Here is a 17,099-nt window from a genome sequence, read left to right as displayed (position 1 = left end):
TTTTAGGTAAGATATGTAGTGAAAAAAGTCACATGTTTAACTAAGATTTCACTATAACATATAAAAAGTTTTATACCTAAGATTTAAGGAGAGTTGTTATCCAGCTATTACTCAAAGGATCTGTCTTAGTTTCAATATAAATTAATTTATATATAAGAATGTTTTCCCTTCCTCATTTTGGTATGAAACATTTAAATTAGTGATTAACCACAAAGTTGGATACATATTCACACTGCACACAGCCACTTCCATGAAAACAAAATAACACGCTAAACAAAGAAATGAACGAATGAAACCAAGAACCATTCAACAGGACCGAGAGATGTTTCTGCTCATAAAGTGCTTCTTGTGAAAGCTCAAGACCTGAGCACAAACCCTACAGACAAAATAAAACAAGTGGACTTTGTAGCACAAGCCTGCCATCCTACCAGGGCCGGGGAGGTGGCAACAGAAAGAACTCTGGGGGACAATTTCCCAGTGGACCTACCCTAAGCAAGTCCCGGGTCCCAGTGAAAGAACTTGTCTCAAAAAAGCAAGATGCCAGAAAATAGAAACAACCTAAAGACCCTACAACTGACAAACGGATAATGAAAATGAGGTGCATCTACACTATGGGATACTACTCAGCTGTGGAGAAAGCTGAAGCCATGGACTCTGCAGGTAAATGGAAGGAACTAGAAAAGACCATACTGAGCAAGGTAATCCAGACCGAGAAGGACAAACACCGCATGCTGTCTTTCAGTGGAGGCTCCAACTCCGAATCTTCAGATGCGAACACATAGCCTGTAGTTACTATAGAAACCAAGAAAATAAAGCTGGATTGTTGTCAAGACAGGGGGGCTGCTTGTTAGAGGGAAATGGAAAAGTGGAGGATCTTTAGGAAATGGGAGGGAGGTGAATACAGAAACAGGAAGGAGATGGGTAAAATTACAATAAGGTTCTGAAGAAGCCATAAGAAATCATACTGTTATTTAACCAAAACAGAAAGAAAGAAACCTCTAATACATGCGATTCTGTGTATAAATGTACATATATAGTCTTCATAAACTTTTCTCATCTGTCTGAGGGTGCTCCCCCCAAGAACCAAAGATCATCTAACAAACCCCAATGCCAGACATGAGAAGCCCTCTTCTGAGCTGTTGGCCAGGACACACAGCCTACACAGCCTCCGAAAACACACAGCCTACTATTGCATCATGCAAGCTTCCGAGGGAGGGAGGCAGCCAAGAGTCTCACCCAGCTATGAGGCCTATGAGCCACGGCAATGACCAGCACGACACAGTGACCCTAATAGTGCAGTAGTGGGTGTATACCTCGAGAAAACAATTCTCTAATTGGATTTAAAACCTGACCAACAAGAAAGAAACCATGCCTGGTACTGGAAACCTAGCTAACCACTCAGGACTGGAGGAAAATCTACAACCACTAATTTACTAAAGCAGCACAATCCCTAACAATAATCTATAAACATTTATCATTATACCTACAGATACGTGTAGTTCCTCATCAAGGGAACGTCTCCAGCGGATAAAGAGTAGTACACAAACACAACCAATCAAAATATACAAATTAAATTCTATACTGAAAATAAAAAACAAAATAAAACAAACAAGCAAAAACCAAAGTGAGGATTATGAGATGGGTCAGTGGGGAGAGGGTTTGCCATCAACCCTAACAACCTGCGCTCATTCCGTGGAGCCCATAGAGCAGGAGGAAAGAGGCAATTCCCACACGTTGTCTTCTGACCTCCACATGACTGCCAGGGCATGCACACCACACACCCCAAAGTAGTTAGTTAATTAATTAATAAGAAATAAATGTAACTTTCAAAAAGGGGAGTGGCCTGAAGTTGTGTACAGATATGCACATCATCAGATGTGACACAGCCAGAGCCCTCGCACACGTGGGTGAGCGGCCAGGGGCTGGCGGAGAGGGTCGGGAAGGGACACAGCAGAAGAAAAGCAAGGGATTAAACGGGGAATCTCTATTTTCCTTCAAAGCCCTGCACAGCAGGTTACACTGACATAACATAAAACGTGGGGCCAATTCCTCCTATGCTAACAGTAAGTAGCAATAATGTCTGCTATGCAAACATGGGAGCTGTTCCAGTGCAGCGAAAGAGCAAGGCGGGAATGGAGCTGGAGAGACAGATGGCTCACTGGCCAGAGCTCTGGTTCCCAGCACCCACACGTCACAAATGGCTGTCATTCTAGTCCCATGGGGTCTGATGCTCTTCTAGCTTCTACAGGCCTAGAGTTCAGCGAAACTTCAACTAAAGAGATGTAGGCTATTTAAGGGGAAAAAAGGGGAACAGCCAAAAATGACTAGAATCTGACCATACCTTAAGAAATGAATTTCATGGCCAGGTGTGGTGGTGCGCGCCTTTAATTCTAGCATGTGGGAGGTAGAAGCAGGCAGATCTCTGTACGTTCAAGGCCAGTTTGATCTATAGTGTGAGAGTTCCAAAAGAGCCAGAGCTACAAAGTGAGACCCTGTCATAAATACATATACACTACATACGTACATACAACAAAAGCATGCCAGGCTAACTGTATTGTGTGTGACATCACTGTGCAGGTGGCAAGAAGTGGACTCACCCTGGCCCCTGGACTGCAGGCGAGCAGCGTCCTGGAGACCCACAATGTGCAACCTTCTTACCACACGGGTCTTGAAAGGCATTTCAGAACATCCCTCAGCCCAGATGCAGGAACAATGCTTGTATGTTTACCACACACACGTCAGATAATCCCACAACACGTTTAACCCCTAACAAAAAGCCTACCCCACGTTGTCGTGTGACCCCAGGACTTCTGGAAGTTCATCTTTCAGAGTCTGCTCAGCATAAAATTCATCAACTGTACATCACAGATGTGGCTCAAGGTCAGACCTCGGCCACCAATTAGAGGTCACGTGTGCAAGAGCATCGGTTACCCTCCTCCAGAACACAGACACTGTTATTCTCGCTTTCACAGAAGGACTTGGTAAAGGTAGGGATACTTTTTAATTTATAGGCTAAAGTTTTTCTTAGCAGTGGACATCGTGCTATCATTTGGAATGTGAAGCTTCTTAGCCAGCTATCCTGGTGTTTCTCTGGTGTCTAGAACACCCAGGCACTCCCCACAAATGCCTTCATCAACAGCATTCCCCTAGGAGTAAATTCTGTGATTCCCACTGGCTGCTCCTCTAAGAAGCCTTTTCCCACCTACAGAGAGACACCTGGGACTCTTCATGTTGGCAAACAATGTGAGCGTACCACCACCAGGGTCTGGTTAGTCAGCTGCAGGTCTTCTAACCTGATGAGAGCATTGCAGATGAGCCTATGGCTGTTGAGTGGCTCCCTCCCTCACCAGTAAGTTTTAAATGTATCTCAAGGTCACCCTAACTCTCCCACTTTCAGAGTCCCAGACTCACACTGCATTTGGTGCTGCCAATAAAACTTTGGGAAAAAAATTCAATTCACTAGTTTTATTGACATACGACCAAAATTAAAAGTAAGGAGATTCTTTCTGGGGAAAGATTAAAAAATAAAGGCTATGCTAGCTGCCACGTATTTGCAAACAACTCCTCTTATCCTTGCATAATTGAAGGTATCTGACAACTCATCTTTAAGAATTTGCATTTAATCTATTAAAGTGACAGAATTATACATGCAAGTAATCTGCCCTGGGCTTCCAGGATAGCTCTTTATTAAAGATGCGTAGCATTACTTCCCCATAGAGAGAAGTGTAATCCAGGTGCTCTGGTGATAAGAATCCTCACAGTATTTCGAGACACACTCAGCAATAACTGTGGGTGCCTGATGTAGGTCAGACAATTTTTTTAAAAACTGAATAAACAAAGCAAGAGATAATGTGCTTTTATGATAGATGGCTTCAGATGAATCAGAAAACAGGATCATAAAGAAATATACAAATTAAAATGAAAAATGACACACTAAACATCATTCCATGCCCTGCAGATCCTGAAAAGTAGATGAAGTATATGGAGGGAAAAACCAAATATAAAATGACTTTCTTAAAACTAAGACGGTATTACTTCATGTTCACATCACTTCATGTCCTGCAACAGAAAGCACTAATTCCTCCATCTCAAGTATAGAAAGCTGAACGAGAATGCGAGGGGAACAAGAAAAAAATCAAAACCATAAAATGCACTCTGTATGAGCTGAGCCACACCTTGTATTTCGAAGACAACATCAGCAAGCATTGGTTTATTGAGGAAAAACTTGAGCGATGTATTATAGAACCACAGAGGCTTTCTGGCTTGGTAGGTCTTGCAATTCCTCAGGCAATTGATCTATGAGGATAAAACAGACATGTAGGAAGCTGTTTAGTATGATTTGATAGCACACATGGAAAACTGCAGGTAAGAAATCTCAGCTGCCTTCTCACGATGGCACCTCCAACCACATCTGTGAAGGGTGCTCCCCTCAAGCACTATGTCTGCTGCCTGCTTCACGATGGCACCTCCAACCACATCTGTGAAGGGTGCTCCCCTCAAGCACTATGTCTGCTGGCTGGCAGGTGAGCAGCAGCAGGCCAGCAGCAGGTCACTGAGCACACAGCACAGCAACTGACTAGGTGGTGGCCAGGGATCCTGACTCCCTGAGAGCCACTAATACAACACGAATAAATCTTTATTTCTTTATCACATAAGTTCTCTTATGGCCTAGCAGGTCATTGTTTTCTCCTAAAGAAAGAACATTTAAAAAAATCTCAGAGTGGTGAATTTAGATTTGAATACAATTTTCTAATGATAACTATCTTTTGTTTGTTTTTATTGTTGTTGCTGGTGTGTTTGCGTGTGTGTTTGCATGTGCATGCGTGCGTGTGTGTGTGTGTGTGTGTGTGTGTTAGCAGAGGCAACTGGAACCTAAAGACAGTCCCTGGGACTCCGCCCACATCACATGACCTGTCCCAGCACACCTGCTAGCCCAGCTCCCACAGTGCCTCCGCCCACCTCAGCTTCAGCACTGGGTTAATTTGCTGAGGTCTCTCCAGACAACCCCTGGTGGTCACTATCCGACAGGCCCACGGCCCCTCTTTCCTCGCCTCCATCCTTTTCTTTTGTATTTTCTCTAACTTTCCTTTACAATGAAATGAAACAAATCTTAACAGCATTTTCAAGTAGAGCTGCCCAAATTAGGCTACAATCTTAAATTGTATGGCCACAATCCCTCAGTTGGAATGATTTAGTTATGGCTCTATTTGAAATTATTTTTACTTTTTTTTAAAGACAGTTTCTTTGTGTGATTCTGTCTTGGAACTAGAACTAGCTTTGCAGACCAGGCTGGCCTCAAACTTAGAGATCCGCCTGCCTCTGCCTCCCAGAGTACTAAGATTAAAGGTGTGCACCACCACCGCCTGGCTGTTTACTTACTCTTGGTGACTCCATCAGTTTCCTGGTTGTATTTCTGACCAGCTAGGGAAATGAGGAGCCTTTATTCTTCAGAAGTCACAAAGCCCACTCCAGCAAGAAGAATAAGTGATACCTAATTGTCTACCTTGGGCTAATCTACTTTGGAGGTAAGTTTCCAAAATTTTGTGAAGGAGGAAAATGATACAATCCTCTTGACAAGGTGTAGAAGGAGCTGCGGGCAGGCCTGCTTTTTGTCCCTCCCAGCTCCCGCATGACTAGCTTTACCCAAAATAATTACACGGAAACTGTATTCTTTTAAACACTGCTTGGCCCATTAGCTCTAGCCTCTTCTTGGCTAACTCTCGTATCTTGACTAACCCATTTCTAATAATCTGTGTAGCACCACAAGGTGGTGGCTTACCGGAAAAGATTCAGCATGTCTGACCTGGCCGCTGGCTCCATCACATCTGCCCCCACTTCCCTTCTTCCCAGCATTCTGTTCTATCTACTCCACCCACCTATGTTCTGACCTATCAGGCCAAGCAGTTTCTTTATTAATTAACCAATGAAAGCAATAGTTAGACAGATGACCTTCCCACATCAACAAGGAAAAAGAAAACCCAGTTCAGCATGAAATCCAGAAGCAAGACAGAAGGGCAGAAAGCAACAAAGGACCTGCTCCTCCAGTTGAAGATCTCAGCACTGCGCCGCAACACCCACTGGAGGAGTGATGGGGGAGTGTCATATATCAATCTGTTGATTTCCTTGGTTAAGCAATAAAGAAACTGCTAGGCCCATTGGATAGGCCCACCCTTAGGTGGGTGGAGTAAACAGAACAGAATGCCGGGAGGAAGAGGAAGTGAGGTCAGACTCCGCAGCTCTCCTCTGAGGAGCAGACGCAGGAGAGACGCCATGCTACCTGCTCCAGGGAAGACGCACACCATGCCCCAGCTCCGACCCAGGATGGACTTAGGCTAGAATCTTCCCGGTAAGCGCACCTAGGGGCGCTACACAGATGATTAGAAATGGGCCAGAGCAGTGTTTAAAAGAATACAGTGTCCGTGTAATTATTTCGGGCCATAAGCTAGCCGGGCAGGGCAGGTGGCTGGGGTGTTTGGGGACGCAACCCCGCCGCCGCCCCTATTACTACAAATGACGCCCAGACGTGTGGCTAACTGAGTCCACAGAAAGCCTGAGAAAGCTTGGAAAAGAATAGAGTAAAGCATGTTTCTTATGGCAATTTCTTGGGTCTGCTCTGCTTGCTAGAGGCAAGCAAGTGCTCTCATATAAGAGAGGCTTCCTGACTCAGCTTTAGCTGCAAAGCCTGCAGCTCATTAAGAGGTCTTGCCACGAAACACTTAAACAGTGTTGATGAAAAGCTGAACACATGCTTTTCGGTTTACAGCCGTAGCAGGAAAAAAGCTGTGCCGTTTAAAAATGCCGGCTTTCTGGGCCATCCTGCCAGGGCAAACTCTGACTGTTTGAGGCAGGAGGGCCGGCTACAGAGAGAGGACTTGAGTGTTGTCTGTTGTAGTTCGCTGGCTGGCAGGGACCTTGAAATGCTATAAACATGGCTGCAGCCTGTACATCAGCCATGAGGCTGGAAAGCTAAGGAATGGGCTGGATCCAGCCGGCAAAGCCACGCCTTTAGTCCTACTGATATTGCTCAGTAATTTAAAGGCTCTTGTGGTCAGAAAAAGAGAGATATACAGTAAAGAGAGATTCAAAGACAAAGAAAATTTCTGAATGGTTTAAAGTGTGTTAAAAATATATGCAAGCTGAAAGTTAAAGTTCTTAAAGCAAAAAACAAAAAAAGGAAGAGAGTTGTTGTGTGTCTTAGTACACACCCTTAATCCCAACACTTGGGAGGCAGAGGGAGATAGACCTCTGTGACTTCAAGGTGTGGTAGCACATGCCTTTAATCCCAGTGCCTAGAAGGCAGAGACGAACAGATCTCTGTGAGTTCAAGGTGTAGTAGCAAACACCTTTAATCCCAATGCCTGGGAGGCAGAGACAGGCGGATCTCCGAGAGTTCAAAGACAGCCTGGTCTACAGATATACGCTCAAAAAGCAAAAAGTTAACCTAGGAATGTCACAGCTTAGATTCTTAAGCGCCTAGTGATTTAAAGGTGCAAATCAAAAGTGCTCCTAGATAGTAAAAAATTGCAGATTCACAATAGGACAGATTCAGACCACTGAATGAATCACACTGTTGGATGAATGTACGTAGGCTTGGGAGAGAGAAGAAAAAGAATATAGAGAATAAAGTTAATGGTTAAAAAAAAAATGGTAAAGTCTTTAAAGAGACAGAATAAAGTAAAGTGATAGAGTAAAAATAAGCCGCGTAAAGATGAAAAATTCACAGAGAGTCTGGATTCTTTGTATTATTGTGTTTTCTTTAAAATATTTGACTGTGAAGGAGCTAAGTACAGAGAGACATTTCATTACATGGGCTGCCAAGCTAAACCAGAATGGATATAAGGGTATGATTTCAGAATTTGGATCTAAGGATATGATGCTTTGGAAAAGAGATTCTTCTTTTGTTTTCACAGAGGATGAGACTCTATGGATTTCTTCTATTCCGATTTGGTATGATGGACCACGTCCTCCTGAAGGGTTGCTGTGAACATCTTCAGAAAATTGCTTTGCTCAACTGCCAACTGAGATGAAACTAGCACACAGGTTATACCATGAAAGACCTAATTAACGACGCCCCCATTCAGCAGGAAGCAGTTTGGAGAGAAAAAACTGCGCCCATGTTCCCAAATTATTGTTTATAAATGTTCTTTTACATTTAAAGGGGGAAATGATATAGGTATGAATAATTTGCATTGGTATGGAATTTAAGGTCAATTTTGTTATATGTATAAATGTTTCTGATGTAACTTTTACTTGATAACTGTTTTGTTATATGTAATTTTACTATGTTAAAGTTAAAGGCTTTCTTTTTTGTTTAAACAGAAAAAGGGGAAGTGATGGGGGAGTGTCATATATCAATCTGTTGATTTCCTTGGTTAAGCAATAAAGAAACTGCTAGGCCCATTGGATAGGCCCACCCTTAGGTGGGTGGAGTAAACAGAACAGAATGCCGGGAGGAAGAGGAAGTGAGGTCAGACTCCGCAGCTCTCCTCTGAGGAGCAGACGCAGGAGAGACGCCATGCTACCTGCTCCAGGGAAGACGCACACCATGCCCCAGCTCCGACCCAGGATGGACTTAGGCTAGAATCTTCCCGGTAAGCGCACCTAGGGGCGCTACACAGATGATTAGAAATGGGCCAGAGCAGTGTTTAAAAGAATACAGTGTCCGTGTAATTATTTCGGGCCATAAGCTAGCCGGGCAGGGCAGGTGGCTGGGGTGTTTGGGGACGCAACCCCGCCGCCGCTCATATTACTACAGAGGAGCTGGTGTTTAGCATGCAAGTGACTGGCACGTGTAGAGAGTGGCCGCCAAAACCCAGCGTGGAAGTAGAGAGCTAGCAGGGCCTTGGGGTATATCTTGTTTTATGTGCAGTCTGAAAGAAAAGGCTAACTGCTCAAAACTGCAGTAACAATTCGTGGCATACTCACAATTTAAATCGACACTCCCATCTGCCAACACAGTGTTACATTCCTATGACACACTTGAGAGACAGAAAGTATTTAGCGTGGGAGCAGCCTCCCACCTGTGCAGGGAAATCAGTTCAGGGTCATGGAATTAAATAGTCCAGCCTTCTCATCACTGGTCCGAGTTGATATTACTCTCGGTACCACAAAGGGCCAAGTGCCAGATCAGACCCAAGGAAAAGATGGGTTCGAACACCAGCAAGACTCTGAACATTCCATGTAGATAAGGGTTCTAAACCTGCGCATCACGGATCTTATAGAGATATTCACTATGTATGAAGTATGTGTGTGAGAGAGATGGAGAGAGAGACATTCCCCCGGTTCATCAACTCATCAGATGTTCTGCGTAAAGAGAATCCAGGCATTTGTGCATCCTTTTTTACAGGACTGTTCAGCCGAGTTAGGTTGAAAGAGAGCTATTCTGATTCCTGTAAGGCTGCTCAGCCAGGGATTACCTGCTGCACTGAGTTACCACACCCCTTAATTCTGTGTTTCTCTGTTAATTTCTTTTCTCAACCAAGGAAAATTAAGAACCTTCCTGAAAAGCTAGTACAAGCCAGGTGTGGTTGTACAGATGTAATCCCAGCACCAGGGAAGCTAAAGTAGAAAGCAACCAGTCTGAAGCTAGTCTGGGCTACACAGAGAGCTTGAAGCCAGTCAGGGCTACAAAGAGTTTGAAGCTGGCCTGACTATATAATGAGTCACTGCAACAACAACAACAAAAACCCAGAAAGTGTGGGGAGGGGCAGAGAAATGGCTCAGTGAGCAAAGTCACCTTCTGTCTGTATAACCCTGGAGCCCACACAGTAGAAGGAAGAACCCACTCCTACAGACTGTCCTCTCAGCTCCACGTGTGCTCCTGGGCACACACAACTGTGTACACAACTTTTAAACATGAGAAGAAATGAAAACTAATACAGTTAATACTTTTCAACTATTGACTTTAAATGTTATTAATGTTCAGTTATCTGTTAAATAAAGGAATATTTGCCTTATATTTTGCTAAGCATTGTGCTTAGCTGAACCTTATTTTATCTACTGCAGCCAGTTGGCTTATCACAGACTCTGAAAGAATACACTGGCTAGACTGTGCAACACAGTTGTCTTAAAGTTTTACAAATCTACTTTTAAAACTTTTACAGACTCTGTATAATCTAAATCACTGCAGTTTTATTGTCTTACAACTTCAGTATTTTTATAACCTTGAACCCAGTTTGTAATTTTGAACATGCACTCAAGAGACTCCTCAACTGCCCATTTGGTTAAATATATCGCTCAGAACTCTTTAAAAGTTTACGGGAACAGCCCTACTCCCCAAGACTCCTGGAAAATCACATGGTGTGAGGATGGGTACCTCCTGGAGGCAGCTGCAGCTGCAGGAGGCTAGCAGTTCTCATTCCCAACATGGGCTATGTGTTCCCAGGGCCCCAGTGGGCTGCTGTGAAAGCAGAATTCACAAGTGAACATTTCAAAGGCATGAGTCACGCCTAATTTAATCCTTACGTAAAGTAAAATCTTAGTAAGAAATACATACATTTCTGTTTAAAACATTTAAATAGAAACATATACACGAAAAAAGCATTTCTATTTATGAATTATTTAACTTTGCTAATGACTCACTGTTATAGTATCAAAATGAATCTGTTATAATTCAGAGTCAAAGTGATTTACCTTTCCTGGTGTTTTTAAAAGGCATTTCACTTTCTCGATTACATCGGAAACATCCCCTGAGTCGTTCAGCTTCCTCCTGATGTCTTCTTCCAGCTCTTCCCACTGAAAAGCACCTGGAAGGAACCACATGTCAGGAAGTCCTATGTGAGTAGGAGGTATGAAAAGCTTCTAGATTACAAACGCTTCCTTCTTCTGTATTTAGTTTCTCTGGAGCAAACATATCTTTTTATGATTGAAGTGTGTATTTAACAAGTTAGTTTGACTTCCTCTAATCCAATGGTTCTCAACCTGTGGGTCATGACCCCTTTGGGGTCCAACAACCCTTTCACAGGGGTCGTCCAAGACAATCAGAAAACACAGATATTTACATAATGATTTATAACAGGAGTAAAATTACAGTTAGGAAATAACAACGAAAATAATTTTAATGGTTGGGGGGTCACCACAACATGAGGAACTGTACTGAAGGCCACGCATTAGGAAGGTTGAGAGCCACTGCTCGGAACAGGCTTCCTCCTTGACAGCCACAAGTTCTGCAGCAGGTGTTCAGCTGGCAGCACCGGCCAGGATGAGTTTCCGTGAAAAGTGATCTGCTTTCAGGAAGACGGTCAGTATGGCTGTTCCCACACTGAATGCCTTCACCACTAATGGAGAGTGAAGGCCTCCCCTGGTCTGGAAAGCTGCCCTGCAGACACACATTCACTCTGAGGCTCAGGTGATACGTCTACCCTGGAACTCTCCAAAACTAACCTGAGAAAGGCAGTGAGGGGGTTTTCTGACACACTCATCCCCAGAGCCCATAGCGGCAGCAGACCTTTTCTGAGCATCGCCTCCATCCTGGTCACCTGCAAAGCTGCTCTTCTGCCCCTCACTCCTGCCCACCGCCTTTTCTCCAAAAGATTATCTTTAACCAAAATGCCCTCTCCTTGGCCTAAGCACTTTCCTGCCCAACCTCCCTGCTTCCAAAGACCTTTGATCCTTGGGATCATCCTATTATTCAAGCTAAAATTTAAAAATTATTATTTCTGCTCATGATGTTCCAAGGAGTCTTAGTTACTGTTCTACTGCTGTGAAGACCAAGGCAACACTTACAAAAGAAAGTGTTTAACTAGGGGTTTACCTACAGTTTCAGAGGCTTAGTTCCTTATCATCGTGGTGGGCAACATGGCAGTATGCATGGTGCTGGACAAAGAGCTGAGAACTACATCCTGACCTGCAGTCAGGCAGGCAAAGAAAGAGAAGCCTGGGCCTGGTGTGGCTTTGGAAACTCCAAATCCCATGCCCACTGACACACTTCCTTCAACAAGGCCACACCTCCTAATCCTTCTAATCCTTTCAAACATGTCCACTCCCTGGTGACTATGCATTCAAATATATGAGCCTATGGAGGCCATTCTAATTCACTCCATCACCCTCACCCTTCCATGACTTACAGGAGGTCAAACTCCTAAAAACCAAATTAAAACAATATACCACGGACAGGCAGGTAAGGAGGTCCCCCTTTCAGCTTTATCTGCCATTAACACTTGGGTGACTGCAAGGAAGTCATCCCGCCTGTCTGGGGGGTGATCAGGACCCTTTGGCATCTGCTCCTAATCTTGCCCTGGTGCATTCCTGCCTATCTCCATCACTCTGCAGATGCCCTCATGATTGAGACTGAGGACTGAGCAAGGCATATAACTCACATTTTAATCCAATGAGATCAGTCAACTTCTGCCAGTGAGAACCAAAACTGACTCGAAGATCCTGACCTATAGGCTCTCAAACCCTGAATCTCAGGGTCCCTGGAACTTGTTTCTTAATTTTTTTTTAAAAAAAAGATTGGTTTATTTTTATGTGTATGAATATTTGGCTACATGTTTGTAAGTGAATTACATGTGTGCAGTGCTTGAAGAAACAAAATGAGGGTGTTAGATCCCCTAGAACTGTAGTTAGTCCATTGCTAGCCATCACGTGGGTCCTGGGAATGGAACCTAGGTCTTCTGCAAGTGCCCTTCACCACCAAGCCGTCTCTCCTGTCCAGGCGTGTCAGCATTCCTGAGCGCTCTCGCCTCTTCTCTCTCTCACTCCAGTTCGGGGGCATTTTACATTTTCATCCTTTCATCTCTCCCTTTTTATATCGGTGATTTTTACTGGTCACACATAGTCTTCGAACCGTCTTACAAATTCTTTGGATCATCTTTCCAAAAAACCTCCCATGCACACATAAGACAAAAGATCTGTATAAAAATGTCAGGACCCCTGTATTCAAAGGTGATTGTGTGGTGCGTATCCCTAGTCATTGATACCACAGGGAGAGGATGCCAAAAAGGTTTCCCCTGTATTTGGAAGGTTCATTCTTTCCTGTCCTTGCTAAATCTTGGTGCTTCTGAACACAGTTTTCTTCTCACAGCCTCTTAGTCTCTTGGCTGCTGACACCAGGCTCTGAGTGTCCTCTGCCAGTGCTGGGCAGTGTCCTCTGGGACTTGTAGACAGAGGTGTTTGTGTTGCTAGAGACCGCACAGCAAGACACTACACAGAGCAAAGCTGGGGCTGCAGCAGGCTCAGAGCATCACGAGATAGCTGATCACTCTGCTTAGTAACTAGCTCAGGCATGGGTGATCCTGACACCAATGCCTCAGAGGGCTATACGCTAGGCCCATGCCCACCCGCTAATCGCCTGGACTGACTACAGAGAGAAGAGGTTTTCCCACTGAATCTGTAGCTAACTTTTCTGCCACCTCCCTAACCCCTGAGCAATAATTCTCATATATAAAAGAAGAAACAAAAATGCCAGGACTATCAAATGCCTTAGAAACCAATGGAGCCCAGACTGCACCTCCATCCTAGCTGGGCATCATACTGTCCTGAATAAGAAGAGTTTGTTAGACTTTCTGGAGCTAGGGTTCCAGACACTGGCGTCTTTCAAAGCCCCCAGAGCTCTACTGTACTCTGAGTGCTACTGTTGAGTGCATTCTTACTTTAAAAATTCCAGCCAGCCTACAAACCACAATCCCAGAGAACTTAGACAACAATGAGGACACTAAGAGAGACTTACATAGATCTAATGTACATGGGAAGTAGAAAGTATAAAAAGACAAGATCTCCTGAGTAAATTGGGAGCATGGGGACCTTGAGGGAGGACTGAAGTGGGGGGTAGGGGAGAGGCAGGGAGGGGAGCAGAGAAAAATGTAGAGCTCAATAAATATCAATAAAAAATACTAAAAAATAAAAAATTAAAATCCCAAACATTATCAACATCCAGATAGTGGCACACAGCCTACAGCAGGCATAGCTTTCTTTGTCTACCCTCATCTATACTGAAGGAGAACACAGTTACAATATCGGTACTAACTTTCAATATTGTGGAGTAAACCTTACATCTAGCTAATAATAGTAAAATGATGTTAACCAAAGAACATCTACACACTACCTCCATTCACAGAACTACCTGAAAGCAAGCAAGCATCGAGTAATCTGAATAACGGGCAAACCCGAGGGGCCGCTCCGCTGGTCGAAAACAGACTAGGCGAGAGCCAGAAACCAAGACAAATTCCTAAAGGCACAAAAGCGAGCAGGCTGCTTTCGTAGCTAGAAATACTAATCACCTTATCTTTGACACCCTAACTGCCAATAAAACAGCCATCCTGAGACTAGGCCTTCCTTTCCGCGGTGACGATGTTTAAGATGAGATCCACCCCTGAACAATGTTTTCGGGATCCAGGGATTCAGCATTGCCAACAATAGGCACGGTGCCATGAGGCTGGACCTGTAGCAGCTCCTCATCTTGCACTGTTCACTGCGGTTTCCCAAGGATAATTTCTCAAGTCCCTCAGCAGTTTACGTAGTCTGTTGAAGAGCACAGCGCATTCAGGTACCCTACGCTGTTTTCTGTTGCACAGGAAAGAGCATGCGCAAAATTGCGAGTATTGGAGAGAACCCCAGGCAAAGTGAACCCGAAGGCTAGCCCACCTGCTCACCTGCATGCGGAATTCTAGGTCACCTTAGGTCCACCTCAAAGCTGCATTCTCGAGTCTCTTACAAATATTTCAATTTCTAACCATTCGAGATCACGTGACTTAGGAATTTTCAAGTCAAGCTATCAAGTATTGTAAGAATGCTACAAGCGTATGCTGCTTCAGGGTAACTCCCCGAACACAGAAACTGCGGCTCTCATTCTGCTGTCAGCCCTGGTCCGCAGGCATTACTTACCAAACGTTAACACTTCTTATGCATCGGAAGGTTAACATACACCTGGACTGTATCTAAGAAGTTATTCAAAACATTTTAAGAGGAAAACAAACTGAAGGCTCATATGTGAGTATAAAATGCTAACCGGACTTTGATATAGTGACTTCTAACACCAAGCCAAAACATCTACATAGCCCAATTCCCAGAGGCAAAAAGCAAGTCTGGCATCATTTAGAAAGAACCTTTGTGGTCTGCTTGACTAATTTTTAAAGGGCAGAATACAGGTTTATTGTAGCTTTTGAGCCCCTGTTTATGCAAGCTGTACCATGGAGTTCTGCCCTTGCTTAGCAGCCCCATTGCCATACACAAACCACGGCTGTCCTCCAATGTCCCTGACAAATGCTGTGACCTGTGGACTGTGAAGAAACCAATATGCAGTGGGTCTGGAAACCTGCGCTCTGTGCAGAGACTTGAAAATGTCTCAGATCTTCTAGGCCTTATTGAAGATCCTATGATACATGTAGCTTTAAGATTTTTTGTTTCACTTTGTGTACATATATGTGTGTGTGTGTGTGTGTGTGTGTGTGTGTGTGCATGCGTGTGTTTCTCTGTAGCTCTGGTGCCTATCCTGGAACTAGCTCTTGTAGACCAGGCTGGCCTCAAACTCACGCCTGCCTCTGCCTCTGCCTCCCAAGTGCTGGGATTAAAGGCGTGTGCCACTACCGCCCCGCCAAAAAACAATATTTTTTAAAAGCACTAATCTATTAACAAATGAGAACCTAACAGAGAAAACAAACAAGAGTGATACTCAGATATTTTGTCTGGGCAATGGCATCTGTGTTTGTTTGTTTTTCTTGTAATGAAAATACATGTGCAATGGTGGCTTTAGCATCTTCTAAAATGGAACTTAGGCTTCCTTTTGCTCAGTTCAGATTTATCATTTGTACATAATTAAAGAATGATTGATAAGAACTTGCAGATCCAGCTATTCTTCCTCTCCACCTGCACCGGGTTCCTTCTACCTCAGGCCAAGATCAAACCACCCTATCTCGTGCCTGCCTGAGACACAGGAGACCAGAGCAGCAGTGCAGAAGTGGAGAAGCTCTGAGCTGGCCGAGGAGCTCACTTTCCTGACATTGCATAGCCTCTGCTGTGCCTAGGCACCCCATTTCCTTGCTCCCGGCCCAGTCTCTCAACTGAAATCTAAGCCCCGTTTCACAAGCTGTGGCCCAAGCCCAGTATCAAACACCTGCTGGGAACAAAGCTCACGCTGCACTCCACCCCAATCACACCACCAGAATCTGGACACTTCGGTGACCTCTGACCTGTCTACATGAGGAAAGGTCTCAATGCCGGCCTCCCTGATGGAGCTTCCCCACTGAATTCCTGTCTTTCCCACTCTACTTCAAGCTCCCTCCATCCCAACCACACGTGAGGCTTCAAAAGGCCAGCCTGAGCACACAAAGAATAGCATCATAGCTTCCAGAAACCGCAGCAACAATTCCCCCAAGCCCTGCTGGCCCCATCTTCTCCTCTGTGATCCATGTCCTAGGAAAGGACCCCTGGTCCCCAGAAGACAGCAAATAAGGACTGCATGTTTACCAGAGCAAACATGCAGGCAAATAAAACCTCTTTGCAGTAGGCTCTGAGGGAATTCCCCCATTCAGAAAGCTGTCCTAGGTAGCTGGCAGGGGAAGGGGTGGAGGTACACAGAGAACCTTTTCTTTTCTTTGCCTTTTGTCCACTGGCCTGCATTCCCCCATCTCTATTGAGCTGACTTTACAGTGTACAAAGCATCCTAGGAGAATGGCCGGCAGGTTCAGTCTCTGGGTACTGGACCTGTTTTAGAGCTACAGTATTAAAGAAGGCATAAATAACTCAGAGTGCTCGTGTGCCCTCCAGGATCAAATGGATGTTATGGGAAGGCTGCTGAATAATTCATAGAATTTCAACAGTAAACTCACTGGAAAGTCAAACACCTCCGTCAGTGTTGCTTAGACATGTCATTACAACCATTTTTCTTAACATGCAAACATCTTAACTGTTTTAGACTTAGTATAAATTCTGAGCTGTGAAATCCAAGTTTAAACACTAAAATTTGTAGACCTAGAAGAAATCATGAACTTGATGGCTCCAGCTACTTGAACCTGCTCTCCAAGGCCGCTGAAACACACTGTTAATCTCCCACACTGAAAACAGTAGGCCCTATGGGGCCGCACTTGTGAATTTCCAGAATCACTATTCCCTAAGCACTACCATGTTATTCTCACTTTTCCAGCAAAACTCAACTACGGCAA

The 17,099-nt window shown here is 44.4% G+C and overlaps 1 protein-coding gene and 1 non-coding gene across 2 annotated transcripts in view; one reads left to right on the top strand and one right to left on the bottom strand.

Moving 5' to 3' along the window:
* The window catches only part of Rhobtb3 (Rho related BTB domain containing 3), a 63,136-nt gene that overhangs the window by 24,236 nt on the left and 21,801 nt on the right, over positions 1-17,099 (bottom strand). The window contains exons 7-8 of the mRNA XM_075976439.1: positions 10,633-10,745; positions 4,176-4,296 (exon numbers count right to left, since the gene is read on the bottom strand). Of these exons, the coding sequence (XP_075832554.1) occupies positions 4,176-4,296; positions 10,633-10,745 (234 nt within the window). The remainder of the gene's footprint in view (positions 1-4,175; positions 4,297-10,632; positions 10,746-17,099) is intronic.
* On the top strand, positions 12,872-13,007 carry LOC142853207 (small nucleolar RNA SNORA71). The gene has a single exon (XR_012911128.1). It is a non-coding gene; the product is annotated as a small nucleolar RNA SNORA71 (small nucleolar RNA).

This window comes from Microtus pennsylvanicus, chromosome 6, assembly GCF_037038515.1.
Source record: "Microtus pennsylvanicus isolate mMicPen1 chromosome 6, mMicPen1.hap1, whole genome shotgun sequence".
Taxonomy (NCBI): domain Eukaryota; kingdom Metazoa; phylum Chordata; class Mammalia; order Rodentia; family Cricetidae; genus Microtus; species Microtus pennsylvanicus.
Note: the sequence above shows the minus strand (reverse complement) of the source record. Positions and strands in the feature narration are given on the sequence as shown.